This window comes from Hyla sarda, chromosome 3, assembly GCF_029499605.1.
Source record: "Hyla sarda isolate aHylSar1 chromosome 3, aHylSar1.hap1, whole genome shotgun sequence".
Taxonomy (NCBI): domain Eukaryota; kingdom Metazoa; phylum Chordata; class Amphibia; order Anura; family Hylidae; genus Hyla; species Hyla sarda.
The window spans coordinates 351637685-351654123 of NC_079191.1; the positions used below are offsets into that span (position 1 = coordinate 351637685).

Here is a 16439-nt window from a genome sequence, read left to right on the forward strand (position 1 = left end):
ACAGATGGAGGTAGACATAGTGGTACTGACCACCTGCCCTGACAGTAGAACAGCTATGCATGGAATACAAATGGCAGTATATATATATATATGAAAACCTCTCATACATTAAGTGCAGTTTAAGTGGTTATTTACATACAGTCCTGCAATGCACATAAACATATATAGAAGACATGAAAACGTATACAAAAAGACACAGAACACTTACAGCCATGCATGAAGGCAGCAAAGAAAATGATCATGCACCATTATATAGCAGTCCAGCTGCATACAATACAGTGAAGCAGAAAACAAGACGGCCCCAGCAAGCAGCAGAAAGCAGGCCAGATGACGCCAGCAAGTAAGGTCAGAAGTCATTGGACAAGCGCAATCAGAAAAGTCCTAAGACTACACTGGAGTAATGTGTCTATTCTAGAATACCATAGAGTAAATAGGTGATATCAGACCTCACGGAATGCAGTTCATGCCGGTGTGTCCTCTTTAGATCCTCTTCCAGCTGTTCCTTCTCGTTGGTCAGTCTCTGGGCCAGCGCCGAAATTTCTTTGGCATAATACTCTTCCATTTCAGCTCTCTCCTTTTCAAACTTTTTTTCCATTTCTTGGATGTGGCCAGATTTGGGGAGTTGTTCTCTCAGGCTGTCTATGACCTCTTGATATTTGGCATTGAGTTCCTCGAGGTCTGCCTTCTGCTCCTCCACTTCACTGATTTCTAACTTGAAGTTCTGTTCAGTGTCTTTCCGTTCTTTTTCAAAGTTTGTTTTCATTAGTTCAAGCTCCCGCTCGTAATAATTTACCTAAAAGAACGTTTAAACGTTTAAAACCAACTAGTGACAGTCTATATATGATAAGACATGAAATGCAAGCTGCAGTACTCCGTCCATAAGTAGATTTATATGCTTTATTTGAGAGACAAAGAATAAAAGATGCCAACAACTCACTGCTGCTTCTCCATCTTCTTTAATGTAGCAGAATAATCACATACATATGACTGATGGGAAGGGACACATATCGGGGTGGTAAGTAGTAGGCGACAGCAGCCGATGTTTCACACGGGTTACGTGCTTCGTCTGGCCTGAAGGCCAGACGAAGCACGTAACCCATGCAAAACAACGGTTGCTGTCACCTACTACTTAATCCCCCCCACCCCCCCGATATGTGTATGTGAGTGTGGTGTCCCGCTACCGTATTGCATACCGTACCTTGTGTGGTGGTCCCCAAAGCCAGAGTTACTACGTTCAGGTAGGGTCCCCCAGGTGGGACAGCCTCTAGTCGCCTCCTCCTTTTCTAATTTTATAGTGTTTATGTGTACATATTTAATAATGTGTATATTTAATATAATGCATATGAGTACTTACCTTGTTAGCGTCGCAGGACCTTCGGTCATGTGACTATGTTAATTCCTCTATGGTATGTTGGAGGACCTTTGGAGGGCCTTGGGTCACATGTTTACCCATAACCCTTTGTAAAGATGATTTACAGAAGTATTGGACCAATTAGCTCTAGTCCAGCCCCTGCCCATATAAGGGAGCTGTAACCAATGATCTCTCTCTTGGGTTGCTGCTCTCGTGGATGCTGGACTAGCAGGACGGATCTGCGCAACTTTCAAAGACAAGCTAGGCCAGAAAACCTCCCGGCCTCAGCCTAAACTAAACCGTGAATTCTAAACTAATCCCTGCTAAAGCTAGCGTGACTACTGGACCGAAACTAAATCCAGTGGAATAGCGCATATCATTCTACGGACTCTAAAACGCTTAAGGTCCCAACCTTTGTCAATCTCTAAGAGAATTTGCCTGTATATGCCTGTTCCGGTTATGAAGCTTGCATAAAATCTTCAGTACAGTTCCGACTGTTTTCAGAAAACTCTCCGGTTGTGGACATTCAATTATTCTCTACCTCCCTATTGCTCTTGGGAAGGGTGACAGTAGGACAAGCATTACTGAGGAGCCCTCACCCTGGCGTCATGAATAGAAAGGGTTAACCAGACACGCTTTAGTCACCGCACAGCTACACCCCATATACCCTACTCCCCCAGGCTATCACATGAGTATTTTGCTACATTAAAGAAGAAGATCGAGGAGCAGCGGTGAGTTGCCGGCATCTTTTATTCTTTGTCTCTCGTATTGATCATCTTGTCACGCCAGAGCACCTCGTATCTCATCAAGTGAATAGTACTCCCCTACAGCCGATAAGTGCCGTTTTACACTCACAGAGTAAGCAGTGCCGGTCCTACTTGTGTTTCTTCATATGCTTTATTTGTACCAAGCATATAAACAGCAACATTGTATCTCTATAAGAGTCTATAGAACTTGATAAAACATAGTTATTGTGGTTTTCTTCACATGGCAGACATGGTTCACAGTTTTAAGGGTGATCTGGTATTCTAAAACATTTTAGATGTTGCAGGGGGAGCTGTTAAAAGTAAAATAAATTATACCACCCTACCATATTCCCTGTAGCTCCCATTTTGGTACCTTCCTCTCATCACTGCTTGTTGCTTCTTCTCAGCAGGACTTGTCTGCTAAGCCAATCACTGGCCTTAGCGGTGTCCTGCCTCAGTGGGTAATTGGCTAAGTGGGCAGGCCCTGCCGAGAAGGCACATCGCGGAAGTAGAAATAAGTGCTGATAAACAAGAGACTAGAAGGTGCTGGAATGGGAGCTAAAGGGAACATAGGTAGGAGAGTATCATTTTTTTTTTTTTTATTTAATTTAATTTTTTACTGCACCCATAGCAATTTTAGGATACCACATTTCCCTTTTAAAGAGGTTATCCAGGAATAGAAAAACAGAGCTAAATTCTTTCAAAAGCAGCTCCACGTCTGTCCCTAGGTTGTGTGTGGTATTACAACTTGGATCCATTAACTTCAATAGAATTGAGCTGCAGAACCAAAACCAACCTGGAGACAGACAGAGAGCGGTTTTGAAAGAAATTAGCTCTGTTTTTCTATTCCTGAATAACCCTTTTAAGGTTCATTCGTATATTCAGAGATGCTGAACCAAAGGATTATCCAGAGCTGGTATACACATTAGCTATGTGTCAGAATATTGCGCCAATCTCAGCAGGTTTGGTCAATCATCTGAAGAAGCACCTGAGGAAGCTCCGTAAGAGGTGAAACATTTGCTGCCCCTGTGAATGACCCCCCCCACCCCCACCACATTTGCTGCCCCTGTGAATGACCCCACCCCCACCTCACCTGTGTCATCGCCCTCACACACGAACCTCCCATGTTTGTTTGTCTGAAGCACCGTAAAGGAAAATAAATACAACGATTTTTCAAACTGCTTATGGTGAGTGCTCCATTTATTTGCTATATTTTGCAAGTTTGTATTTAAATTCTTTCTACTACATGTGTAACACCACCTGGTCTATATGGAATATTGAGGTTTGGTTTTTGGCACACAGGTCAGTGTGAATAGCAGCCATAAAGGAGACAGCAGTGCCAATGTTTTTTGTTAAAATGTAAATATAAATGTAAAATTTCATAGAATTGTATAAAAATAAAATAATTTGTAATTGTAGTTTTACTGGAATTTTTTTTCTTTAACCCCTTCATGACCCAGCCCATTTTCACCTTCAGGACCTGGGCATTTTTTGAAAATCTGACCACTGTCACTTTAAACATTAATAACTCTGGAATGCTTTTACTTATCATTCTGATTCCGAGACTGTTTTTTTGTGACATATTCTACTTTATGTTATTGGTAAAATTTCACTGATATTTGCATCCTTTCTTGGTAAAAAATCTAAAAATTTCATGAAAATTTTAAAAATTTTGCATTTTTTCTAACTTTGAAAGTCTCTGCTTGAAAGGAAAATGGATATTCCAAATAAATTACATATTGATTCACATATACAATATGTCTACTTTATGTTTGCATAAAAAAATTGACAAGTTTTTACTTTTGGAAGACACCAGAGGGCTTCAAAGTTCCGCAGCAATTTTCCAATTTTTCTCAAGATTTTCAAAATCATACTTTTTCAGGGCCCAGTTCAGGTTGGAAGTGGATTTTAAGGGTCCTCATATTAGAAATACCCCATAAATGACACCATTATAAAAACTGCACCCCCCAAAGTATTCAAAATGACATTCAGTAAGTGTTTTAACCCTTTAGGTGTTTCACAGGAATAGCAGCAAAGTGAAGGAGAAAATTCTAAATCTTAATTTTTTACACTCGCATGTTCTTGTAGACCCAATTTTTTAATTTTTACAAGGGGTAAAAGGAGAGAAATCACCCTAAAATTTGTAACCCAATTTCTCTCGAGTAAGGAAATACCTCATATGCGTATGTAAATTGTTCGGCGGGCGCAGTAGAGGGCTCAGAAGAGAAGGAGCGACAATGGGATTTTGGAGAGTGAGTTTTTCTGAAAGGGTTTTTGGGGGGCATGTCCCATTTAGGAAGCCCCTATGGTGCCAGAACAGTGGACCCCCTCACATGTGACCCCATTTTGGAAACTACACCCCTCATGGAATTTAATAAGGGGTACAGTGAGCATTTACACCCCACTGGCGTTTGACAGATATTTGAAACAGTGGACTGTGCAAATCAAAAATTTTACTTTTCATTTTCACGGACCACTGTTCCAAAAATCTGTCATACGCCAGTGGGGTGTAAATTCTCACTGCACCCCTTATTACATTCCGTGAGGGGTGTAGTTTCCAAAATGGGGTCACATATGGATATTTATTGTTTTGCGTTTGTCAGAACTGCTTGAACAATCAGCCACCCCTGTGCAAATCACCTCAAATGTACATGGTGCACTCTCCCTTCTGGGCCTTGTTGTGCGCCCCCAGAGCACTTTGCGCCCACATATGGGGTATCTCCGTACTCGGGAGAAATTGCATTACAAATTTAGAGGGTCTTTTTTCCCTTTTACCTCTTGTGAAAATGAAAAGTATAGGGCAACACCAGCATGTCAGTGTAAAAAAGTAATTTTTTTACACTAACATGCTGGTGTAGACCCCAACTTCACCTTTTCATAAGGGGTTAAAGAAGAAAAAGCCCCCCAAAATTTGTAAGGCAATTTCTCCCGAGTACGGCGATACCCCATATGTGTCCCAAAACTGTTGCCCTGAAATACGACAGGGCTCCAAAGTGAGAGAGCGCCATGCGCATTTGAGGCCTAAATTAGGGATTTGCATAGGGGTGGACATTGGGAATCATTGGCATAGAATACCCCTAACAGGGTGCCTCCAGCTGTTGCAAAACTCCCAGCATGCCTGGACAGTCAATGGCTGTCCGGCAATACTGGGAGTTGTTATTTTGCAACAGCTGGAGGCTCCGTTTTGGAAACAGTAGCGTACCAGACGTTTTTCATTTTTATTGGGGAGGGGGGCTGTGTAGGGGTATGTGTATATGTAGTGTTTTTTACTTTTTATTTTAGGTTAGTGTTAGTGTAGTGTAGTGTTTTTAGGGTACAGTTACATGGGCAGAGGTTCACAGCAAGTTTGCCGCTGGAAGTTTGAGCTGCAGCGCAAAATTTGCGCCATCTCAAACTTGCAGCACTCACTGTAAACCTCCGCCCATGTGAGTGTACCCTGTACATTCACATTGGGGGGAGGGGGCAAACATCCAGCTGTTGCAAAATCCAAGCATGCCCTTTGGCTGTCCGTGCATGCTGGGAGTTTTAGTTTTGCAACAGCTGGAGGCACACTGGTTTGGAAACACTAAGTTAAGTAATAAACTTTCAAGTGATTTGCAACCAAACTTAGTGTTTCCAAACCAGTGTGCCTCCAGCTGTTGCAAAACTACAACTCCCAGCATGCATGGTCTGTCAGTGCATGCTGGGAGTTATAGTTTTGCAACAATTGCAACAGCTGGAGGCACTGAGTTATAAAACAGACAATGTTTCCCAACTAGTGTGCCTCCAGTTGTTGCAAAACTACAACTCCCAGCATGCCCAGACTGCCCAGGCATGCTGGAAGTTGTAGTTCGGCAATATCTGAAGGATCAGATGTTGCCGAACTACAACTTCCAGCATGCTTGGGCAGTCTGGGCATGCTGGGAGTTGTAGTTTTGCAACATCTGGAGGTCCACAGTTTGTAGACCACTGTATAATGGTCTCCAATCTGTGCTCTTCCAGATGTTAGAGAACTACAACTCCCAGCATGCCTGGACAGACTGAGCATGCTGAGATTTGTAGTTTTGCAACATCTGGAAGAGCACAGATTGGAGACCATTATACAGTGGTCTCCAAACTGTGGACCTCCAGATGTTGCAAAACTACAACTCCCAGCATGCCCAGAAAGCCAAAGGCTGTCTGGGCATGCTGTGAGTTGCAGTTTTGAAACTCCCAAAGGCAGCAGTGAGATCGCTTTACGGCGATCTCACTGCTGCCAATGAAGATGCCGCCCTGCTGCCGGAAACTCACCGCTGGGACGCAGCGCCGCCGGGACCGCATGGAGGACGTCGCTCGTGCCGGGACCGCTCGGGACACCGCTCGGACTGGTAAGTGACGCCGGGGGACGGGTCAGGGACACTTAGCAGAGCGGTGTATGTCCCGATCCCCGTGATCCGGACTCACACACCGCGCTGCTAAGTATTCTGATAGCGAAACGCTGCTATCAGCTAGTCAGATTTGACTAGCTGATAGCAGCGATCGCTGGGGGGTGGGGGGGGGGTGTGGGATGAAACCCCCCGTGGTCACATGGTAAGATGGCTGGCTATCAGTGATAGCCACCATCTTACCGGGCGCTGCGGGATGCCGCGAGTAGCGGCAAAAATGTTCATGACGTACCTGTATGTCATGGGTCGGGAACACCTTCCCACTCATGACGTACAGGTATGTCATAGGTCGGGAAGGGGTTAAAATTGATTTTCAGATTTTTTTTTTTTATCTTTATGAATGACTCAATCGGCTGAGAAAAAGGAATTTCTCTCTTCTCTCTTGCGCACTCACCTTAGTTTCAAGCTGTATTTTGAGGTCCTGGATTTCTTGCTGCAGTTCTTTTACTTGATGCTTTGTCAGCTCAGCCTCCATAGTCATCGTGGAAGCTGGAAGCACTAAAATTATATACAAAGCTGTACAAATGCTGTAGAGAAATCATTTCAATTTACTAATCCTAAAACTAATAAACAACTATCTAAGCAGGTTTGTAGTCTAGTGTGAACAGAGCTGTAGCTAGCTCATTTTGTGCCTAAGGTGAGAACAGAAAATTGTGCTCGGGGAAAAAAAACAAAACTTGCGGGACACCCTTACCGAAATTTTTTTAGACAGTATGTTGACTATATGTAGGACCCCCTGTAGGTAGTTAGCTTGGCCCCAGTTTCAACCCTTTTACAGGTGTAGAGGAGTACAGGGGTGAATACATGTAGATTAAAGGGGTACTCCATTGAAAAACATTTTTCTTTTAAGTCAACTGGTGCCAGAAAGTTAAACAGATTTGTAAATTACTTCTATTTAAAAATCTTAATCCTTCCAGTACTTTGCTGCTGTATGCTCCACAGGAAGTTCTTTTCTTTTTTGCATTTATTTTTAGTCTGACCACAGTGCTCTGTGCGGACACCTCAATTTTAGGAACTGTCCAGAGTAGGAGCAAATCTCCATAGCAAACCTCTCCTGCTCTGGACAGTTCCTGACATGGACAGAGGTGTCAGCAGAGAGCACTGTGGTCAGACAGAAAGGAAATTAAAAAAAAGAAATGAACTTCCTGTGGAGCATACAACAGCTAGGAAGGATTAAGATTAAGTTATTCACAAATCTGTTTAACTTTCTGCCACCAGTTGATAAAAAAAAAAAAAAGGGTTTCCAAGGGAGTACCCCTTTAATGACAGAGGGGTGTACATGGGTGATCAGGAGTGACAGAGGGGTAACAGAAAAATGTACATGGGTGACAGTGGGGTTAACAGGAGTGACAGAGGGGTGTACAGTGGTGACAGAGGAGCATACATGGGTGTAAAGGTATGACAGGGGTGACAAAGGGATGTATATAGGTGAACAGGGGTGACAGAGGGGTGTACAGGGGTCTAGAGGGTGACAGAAGGGAGGGGGTTCAGCACCCAATGATTCTGCTGAGGGACCAGGGAGAATCCGGAGGGGGAGGATACACGAGGATTGGAGCTGCAGCATTCCTGTCCCAACACTGCACACAGACTTCTCTCCCGCCCATCCTACATGCCTGCAGGCCGGGGCAGGAAAGTCAAAAGATTTTAGCGCCATATTTCTCACCAGAGTGTCCTGGCACCCTAGTTGGGAATCACTACCTCAGAGTAATGTGTGCTGGACTCCCTGTGCAAGCAGGCGGAGAAGCCAGGGCCAGTCCAGCCTTGGCCGCTGCACCCCTTGCGCACCTGAGGCGATCACTTCACTTGCCTCATGGGGAGCTACAGTCCTGAGTGTTAAAGCTTCATTTAGTAGGTGTTATGTGATCAATGGGGGGAACCAAAAAGTAGACAATGAGAAGTGACACTATAACTCTCTGCTGGAGAAAGTGGTCATGGTAAATTCAAATAAAATAGTTTAATGGGGGCCTGAATACATTTCTGGACAGTAATAGCATTATACAAATCCAAAATGCACATATTTGTACACCATAGCCAGCTCTCACCTTACAGTTTGGACAGTCCTCTAGCATAGATAGCTCAGAGCAGTGCCAGAAGGATACCAACAGGAGAAGAACATACAAATGATCTGATGCGTTTCGGACACGTAGACCTTAGTCATAGATCTATGACTAAGGGCCACATGACCAAAAACGTGTTATATCCAGTGTGCACAAGACCTCTAACTGTTTGGGTATACTGCTTTTATGCTACAATAAAATTGAAGTGCTACAGCTACTCTCCAGCTGGAAATTCTTTTCCTGTTAGTAATAGCATTATAGGTTATGTATACTAGATTTATAGGGATCAGAACGTTGATCCAGGGATTTATTCTGATTGGCATATTAGAGTAAGAAAGAAATTATTTTCCCTTGGTATGGGGGCAATCGGTATTGGCCTCATGGGCTATTTTTTTTTTAACCTTCCTCTGGATCAACACAGCAGGGACACAATAGGGATATAGGTTTAACTTGATGGGCTCTGATCTTTTTTGAACCTTATGAACCATTGGGGAGATTTATCATAACCTGCGCTGAGGAAAAGTGGAGCAGTTGCCCATAGTAACCAGATTTTTAGATTTTTTTTTAAGGGCCTCTGAAAAATTAAACAACAATAAGATTGGTTGCTTACCGCAACTGGTCAACTTTTCCTCTACTATTCCAGAACAATTTGGTTGTGACTTACCACAGGAACCTACAGCTGAGGCACTTCTTCTGGGCTTCAAGGATATCCCCTTCTTTGTAGTTTCTGTTGGAAATCATGTTAATAAGTAACTGTAGGTACCTGTAGGCCCCACTAGATGATAGAGAGAGGTAGACAGATTTATGTCACAAGCTTACTATGGCCATCATCTATTTTATCCTTCGCCTTATGGTGCAACAGCTTGTTGTCTTTCATCTTGGCCAATAAGCGAGAATATCTGCTCTCACTGAGCTGGGATCGAAGAGTTTCCAGCTGAATCTGAAGCTCATCATTCCGATCACGTAATTCCTACAGGAGAAACACGATGAAATAAAAATGTCCGTAAAAATTTACTGCTTTTGTTTCACTGTTTTATTAGATGGCAAATTGCATTTATGGGGGGAACATTAAGTTTAGATGTCTGCTGTAATTTTGGGAAGTTGAGAAAAATGTTCACAAGAAATTATTTTACACTGTCATTTTTCATGATTTTCACATAAGAAACTTTTTAGCTAACACAAAGTGGCAGAAAGTAAAATCAGGTGTCACGTTGCAATGGATCGTCTGCGTTTAGGATAGGCCTTCAACATTTGATTGGACTGGTCAACAAAATAATGGGATAAATCAGCAGCCAAATCCCCTCTTAAAGGAATAGTGTAGTGAAATATAACTTATCCTTAGGATAGGGGGTAAGTTATAGATCGCCGGGGGTCCGACTGCTGGGATCCCCCGCGATCTCCTGAAGGGGGCCCCGGCAGTCTGCTGGAAAGCGTCAGCCGACATTCCCCCTCCATGTGTCCAATAGAGATACATGGAGGGGGGGTGTCGGCCGCGGCTTCCTGCAGGGGTCGGAACAGCGAGGCTCCGTTCAGGAGATCACAGGGGGTCCCAGCGGTCAGACCCCCCGCGATCTACAGCTTATCCTCTATCCTTTAGATAGGGGATAACGGATTTTTCACTGCACTACTCCTTTGAATATTAATGGCTTATCCTAAGCAGATGCCAGCAATGTCTAATTCCTGATAAACACCTTTAACTAGTAGGTAAAGGGGTATTCCACTACTTTAAGACTAATCCTTTAAATGCAGAATAAGCGATAAGTGTCTGATCAAGGGGGGTCCGACCCTTGGGACTCCCTGTGATCTCCAGACTGGGAACCTGTCTTTCCCTGTGCATGTAGTGGGGTGCACAGGGCACACGCTCCATGGGAGACCTGGAGATACAAGGATGATGTACTCCGCTATCACTGGCGCTCCCATAGACAGTGCATGGAGCACGTGCTGACGCGTCATTTCATACATAGGGAGAGCCGCGGTCCCGTTCTGGAGATCACAGGAAGTCAATGAGGTCGGACCCCCCCCTTGATCAGACAGCTTTAAAGTAGTGAAGTACCCCTTTAACTTCAACTGGTGTATATAAAATTAGTAGATTTTTTTTAAGATCTGCTACTTCTTGCTGGGAAATTTTTATGGCCTGATTCACTGTATTAAAAACAGGTGTAAATTTAGAAAACAGATGTAAAGGATTGATAATAGGAGGCATGCATTAGCTGAGTGTTTCAATAGGTGCTGCAGAAATGTAAATCACCATGCAGGAACACTAAGTATTAGCATAAATCACACAGTCTCAGGCTCACCTTTACCCTCTAGGTTGTCACATCAGTAATAGGATAGTCAGGTTTTTTAATTAAAGAAAAAGAATATAAAAAACAAATTCACTTTTTTTTTGCTATTATTACTGTGCACCACAACTTAAAAGTAGTAACTAGCTAGCCTCCAGGTAATTCATTTATAACTGTTGCAAAACTACAACTCCCAGCATGCCGGGACAGCCTTTGGCTGTCCGGGCATGCTGGGAGTAGTAGTTTTGCAACAGCTGGAGGCACACTGGTTGGAAAACACTGCTTTACAGGGTATGTTAAAGGGGTTATCCAGGAAAAAACTTTTTTTTTTTATATATCAACTGGCTCCAGAAAGTTAAACAGATTTGGAAATTACTTCAATTAAAAAATCTTAATCCTTTCAGTACTTATGAGCTTCTGAAGTTAAGGTTGTTCTTTTCTGTCTAAGTGCTCTCTGATGACACCTGTCTCGGGAAACGCCCAGTTTAGAAGAGGTTTGCTATGGGTATTTGCTTCTAAACTGGGCGGTTCCCGAGAAACATGTCATCAAAGAGCACTTAGACAGAAAAGAACAACCTTAACTTCAGAAGCTCTTAAGTACTGAAAGGATTAATATTTTTTAATAGAAGTAATTTACAAATCTGTTTAACTTTCTGGAGCCAGTTGATATATATATATATATATATATATATAAAAAAAAGTTTTTTCCTGGAATACCCCTTTAAAGGATAGAAGAAAGTCAACTGGCCATGTGAGAGACACTCTTCCACACTGAATCACAAAGACTTATTATGCTGAAAATTGACTTATGTACAGTGTACACAAATAAGAGACAAGTGCCGGTTACCAAAATGTTATTGTGGCACCTTTACATAGTACACTACAGAGCTCAGACCAGAAAATAGATGACCAGGCTTGTAGCAAGAGCAGATTGATTGAGGAAAAGTTGGGATCCAAGAAGGGATTGGTAAAATTGGAAACTCCCTTTAAATAATATGATTAATATAAAGTGCCTGATATAGGGAAACACAAAGAGATAAATCACCCGTACTCACCCGGCACTGTATTTCATACTGCCTGATAATCTCTGCAAATTTTTCCTCCTGAGAGAATAACTCCGAACCATGAGGATCAGTCAGTTTCTGTAACACAAACACATTCAAATTATTATTTTTTTATTTCTCAGGTTAAAGAGTACTGGTCACCAAACTAAACTTTTAATATATTGTTCCTTGTCTAATTATAAGACACTTTGCTATTTACTTGCTGTTAAAATTCTCAACCTTTATATATTTTTTATGTGATTGAAAAAACAGCCACTAGGTGGCTCTGTTCTGTTCCCTGTTGCAAGTCAAACAGTTAGTTTGGTCTCCTCCCGCCCTGGCAGAAGACCAAACTCAGGAAATGCGTGCGGGGCATAGGGAGGCACAGCTCTTGCAGGCTTCAGTGACCTTGCGCCTACTAGGGAATGACCCAATTCTCTATGCATGGCTTGGAGAACTGCTGGATTGAAGAAGCACCAGAAATGGAAAGGAATTAAAAAAAAAAAGGCAAAGAAAGGGGGGGTGTAAAAGGGGGAAGAGCTCACAGAGGACTGGGAAAAAGGCAAGAGACCATAGATGTCCATTTGTAAACCTATTTGAACTAAGGGGTAAAAAAATAACAAAATTGAGCAACAGCAAAGGAAGTACACAAATAAACCTCAGAAAATGTATATATTCTAACTGAGGGATAAGTAAGTATGAGAGGATTAAGAGGTGGACCAAATGGTACCACATGGAACTACAACTGTCCATCTCTGTGGGGTGAGAGCTATCAGTTCCTATTTATTAGATATTATTATAATATTATTTAGCAAAGCCTTCCTGACATTGTTTTGGCTGTAATTTGGGGTAACATTTTTGCGCCTAACAAGTATTTAGATTTTTTGCAATTTAAAAGAACATACAGCACCAACATGGTAAAACAGAGAAACAACCGTCTCCACAGGTTCCGGAGACCATCACCATAACAGACACAGGGATTCAAGGTCGGATTAAGCACATGCCATCAGCATAAAAGGGCTATATCTGAGACCGGACTGGAGAAAGGCCCAACACGGACAGACAAAACAGACACTCATACATGCTCACATCCTGGCAACCACAACCACCCCCCCACCCCAACCCCTCCCATACAACATTCTGTGGTGTCCCGGTACAGGACATGGTCCTGTACCATCTCTAGGTCCCCTCCGGAAGAGTCCCTGCATTCCATAGGGCTCTCCTGCAGGGCTCACCCCTTGCTCACCTTCTCTTAATGCATTGTAAATGTGTTGTGTACATATTGTTCATTATACATAAAGTTGTAGAAATGTATAGAGGTTAGTCATGTGAAACACTGTCATGTGACACTACCCAGAGTGCCACATGGGCACAGGAACCACAGGCTTTGCAACCAATGGGCTTTAGTCCAGCCTCCCTAGTATATAAGGGGCTGTAGTCTCTAAACTCACTCTCTTGAACCTGCAGCCACTTCAAAACGCGAGTTATCAAGCTCTATCTACAATTCTAGTGACTACTACTCAACGCATGAATAATATTAGTAGCACAGTGGCCTGCATATATCAGCTCAATACTACAAGTCCCAGCAAGCCTGTGAGGTATCCTGCATCCCGGTTGCCGCTAGAGAAACTGCATATTTGTAAAGATTGTTTAATAAGAATTCCAAGTAAAAGTTACAGTTATTTTCTACTCACCTCCCTTTGGTGGGAAGGAAGGGTGAGCTGGTGCGGGCCATCTATGCTGCAGGGACTGTCCGGTGGGGAGGGTTAGTCGTTCCAGGCTGTCCATCTTCCCCGGGAGGACCTCTTCTCCGCTCCGGGCTGGCCCCGGACTAGTGACGTTGCCTTGACGAAGACGCACAGGGACGTCCGTGGCAGCAGACGTGCGTGATGTCCCTGCGCATGAACGTCCCTGTGCGTCGTTGTCAAGGCAACGTCACTAGTCCGGGGCCGGGCCCGGAGCGCAGAAGAGGGCCTCCCAGGGAAGATGGACAGCCCGAAACGACTAACCCTCCCCACCGGACGGTCCCTGCAGCATAGATGGCCCGGACCAGCTCATCCTTCCTACAGAGGGGAGGTGAGTAGAAAACTAAAGGGGGGTCTGGATGATGACGAAGGCCGCAGTGGTCTTCAACCTGTGGACCTCTAGATGTTTCAAAACTACAACTCCCAGCATGCCCGGACAGCCGATGGCTGTCCGGACATGCTGGGAGTTGTAGTTTTGCAACATCTGGAGGTCCGCAGGTTGAAGACCACTGATGAAGGGATTGACAGGTGGTGATGATGAAAGGGGGGGATGATGACGGGGGGGGATGATGTATTTCCCACCCTAGGATTATAATCGAGTCAATAACTTTTCCTGGGTTTTTGGGGTGAAATTAGGGGCCTCGGCTTATATTCGGGTCGGCTTATACTCGAGTACATACGGTAAGTGCAGTGTTACCTTTTCCTTCAGTATATTATCTATGCTTGTTTGTAGCTTCACCACCTGTTCTTCGGATTCTGAGAGTTTTCCAACAATCTCAACCATTTCCTTCTGTAACCTGCTGTTCTCCTGTAAGAAAAAGACTTTACTGAGCAAACCGCTAAATTCTAAAGTATGTTTACACGATGCGGATTGGTATATCATTCAGTGGGCTGAATCATTGTCACTTTACTGTAAGATTTCACACAGGAGATCTGCCCCCTATCCTTCTTCAGAACATGATAGCGGATAATAAGGGCAGGGGTACACCGCAACTTCTTTTGTATTACAAAGTGAGAGATGGAGGGAAGATAGAAATCAATTATTAGTAAACTGCTAAGAACATAAACCGTGCCACATGAAGTATTCCTTACCTTTATTGACAGGTTAAGTTTTTCCCTCAGATAGGCTTCTTCCATTTGGAAATTAGCAAGATCTGTCTCCAGCTTTTTCTTTTGTTGTTCAGACTGTTGCAGAAAAAGATCCTTCTCCGTTTCCAGCTCTGTGCGAATCACGGAAAGGCGCTGCTTATACTCTTGCTCCAAATCTCTGTATATGATCAGTTATAAGTTATTAATCGGGTCAATGATTTTTATTACAACACTACCAAAAAAGGTCCCCTTGGGGGGGGTCTCCGGGCAAATATTATTATCACAACTAATTTCCTTGGGGAAATGAATCCCCTCAGGGATAACCCTGACTAGAGGCACCAAAAAAAAAAAATAAGATTTTTTACTTTTATTGTTATCAAAATTAATAGAGAAATTGTGCTCAGTGGCCACTCGATGGCAATGACGTGTTAAAATTACAGCACTGTACATATACGTTCTAATGTTTATTAAGTGCGCTATGTAGCATGTATAGGTTCATAGGCTGATTATATTTAAATCCGCCAGCTGGCTTAAAAAAAGACAGTATTTTCAATGGCGAAACATCAGGAAGGAGGGATTTAAATTTTAACTCCGCACTGTCATAGGCTCTAAAGGTTGTATAGGAGATTCTGTACAGCTAACTGGCTGGAAAACTTAAATAAATAGCCAGTTAAATACACAAATGCTGGAATACTGGCTTTGATTTAAATATAATCAGCCTATGAACATATACATGCTACATAGCGCACTTAAACATTAGAACGTATATGTACAGTGCTGTAATTTTTAACACGTCATTGCCATCGAATGGCCACTGAGCACAATTTCTCAATTAGTTTTGATAACAATAAAAGTTAAGCTTTATTTATTATTTTGGGTGCCTCTAGTCAGGGTTATCCCTGAGGGGATTCATTTCCCCAATGAAATTTGTTGTGATAATGATTTTTATTAGGCATCTGACGTCAAATTTCTAAAGTCACCTTTTATTTTCCCAGCCAAGTGTCAAGGAGGCCTGGCATGTCTCCGTGCTTGCTCTCAACTCCCAGTCCCTCTCAATCAAGAAGGTGCTAGGAGGAAAGGGCAAGCACAGAGATGTGCACAGGTTGTGGCACTTGTTTGGCAACCACCATCAACTCCAGCAAAGGTACAGTTTGCTTTTATACCCTAACAGCTATCCAACAGTATATGTAGCTCTTGCCTCCAAAAAGGGGTATGCCGGTGAAAAACTATTTTTTTTTTTTATCAACTGGTGCCAGAACGTTAAACAGATTTGTTCTTTTCTTTTTAAGTTTCTTTCCAGTCTGATCACAGTGCTCTCTGTTGAAACCTGTCTGTCTCAGGAACTGTCAAGAGCGGGAACAAATCTCCATAGCAATCCTATCATGCTCTGGACAGTTCCTGAGACAGACAGAGGTGTCAGCAGAGAGCACTGTGGTCAGACAGAAAAGAAATTTTAAAAGAAAATAAATTCCTGTTGAGCATACAGCAGCTGATAAGTACTGGAAGGGTTAAGATTAAATTATACTTAAATTGAAGTAATTTACAAATCTGCTTAACGTTCTGGCACCAGTTGATTTAAAGCAAATTGTTTTTCCACTGGAGTACTGCTTTAAGTCAATGGGAGCTGTATCAATATGTATGTAGCAAGCACCATCTAATGGTGGCTAAAAGTATCGTATATACTCGAGTATAAGCCGACCCGAATATAAGCCGAAGCCCCTAA

General features: G+C 42.9%; 1 protein-coding gene across 7 annotated transcripts in view; it reads right to left on the bottom strand.

The window, feature by feature from the left end:
• Positions 1 to 16439, bottom strand: part of NINL (ninein like) — a 138260-nt gene that overhangs the window by 37164 nt on the left and 84657 nt on the right. For all 7 annotated transcript variants that reach the window (XM_056567553.1, XM_056567554.1, XM_056567555.1 and 4 more), the window contains 7 exons: positions 14720 to 14894; positions 14325 to 14435; positions 11895 to 11981; positions 9377 to 9527; positions 9222 to 9284; positions 6895 to 6998; positions 447 to 793 (listed from right to left, as the gene is read on the bottom strand). In XM_056567553.1, the coding sequence (XP_056423528.1) occupies positions 447 to 793; positions 6895 to 6998; positions 9222 to 9284; positions 9377 to 9527; positions 11895 to 11981; positions 14325 to 14435; positions 14720 to 14894 (1038 nt within the window). The remainder of the gene's footprint in view (positions 1 to 446; positions 794 to 6894; positions 6999 to 9221; positions 9285 to 9376; positions 9528 to 11894; positions 11982 to 14324; positions 14436 to 14719; positions 14895 to 16439) is intronic.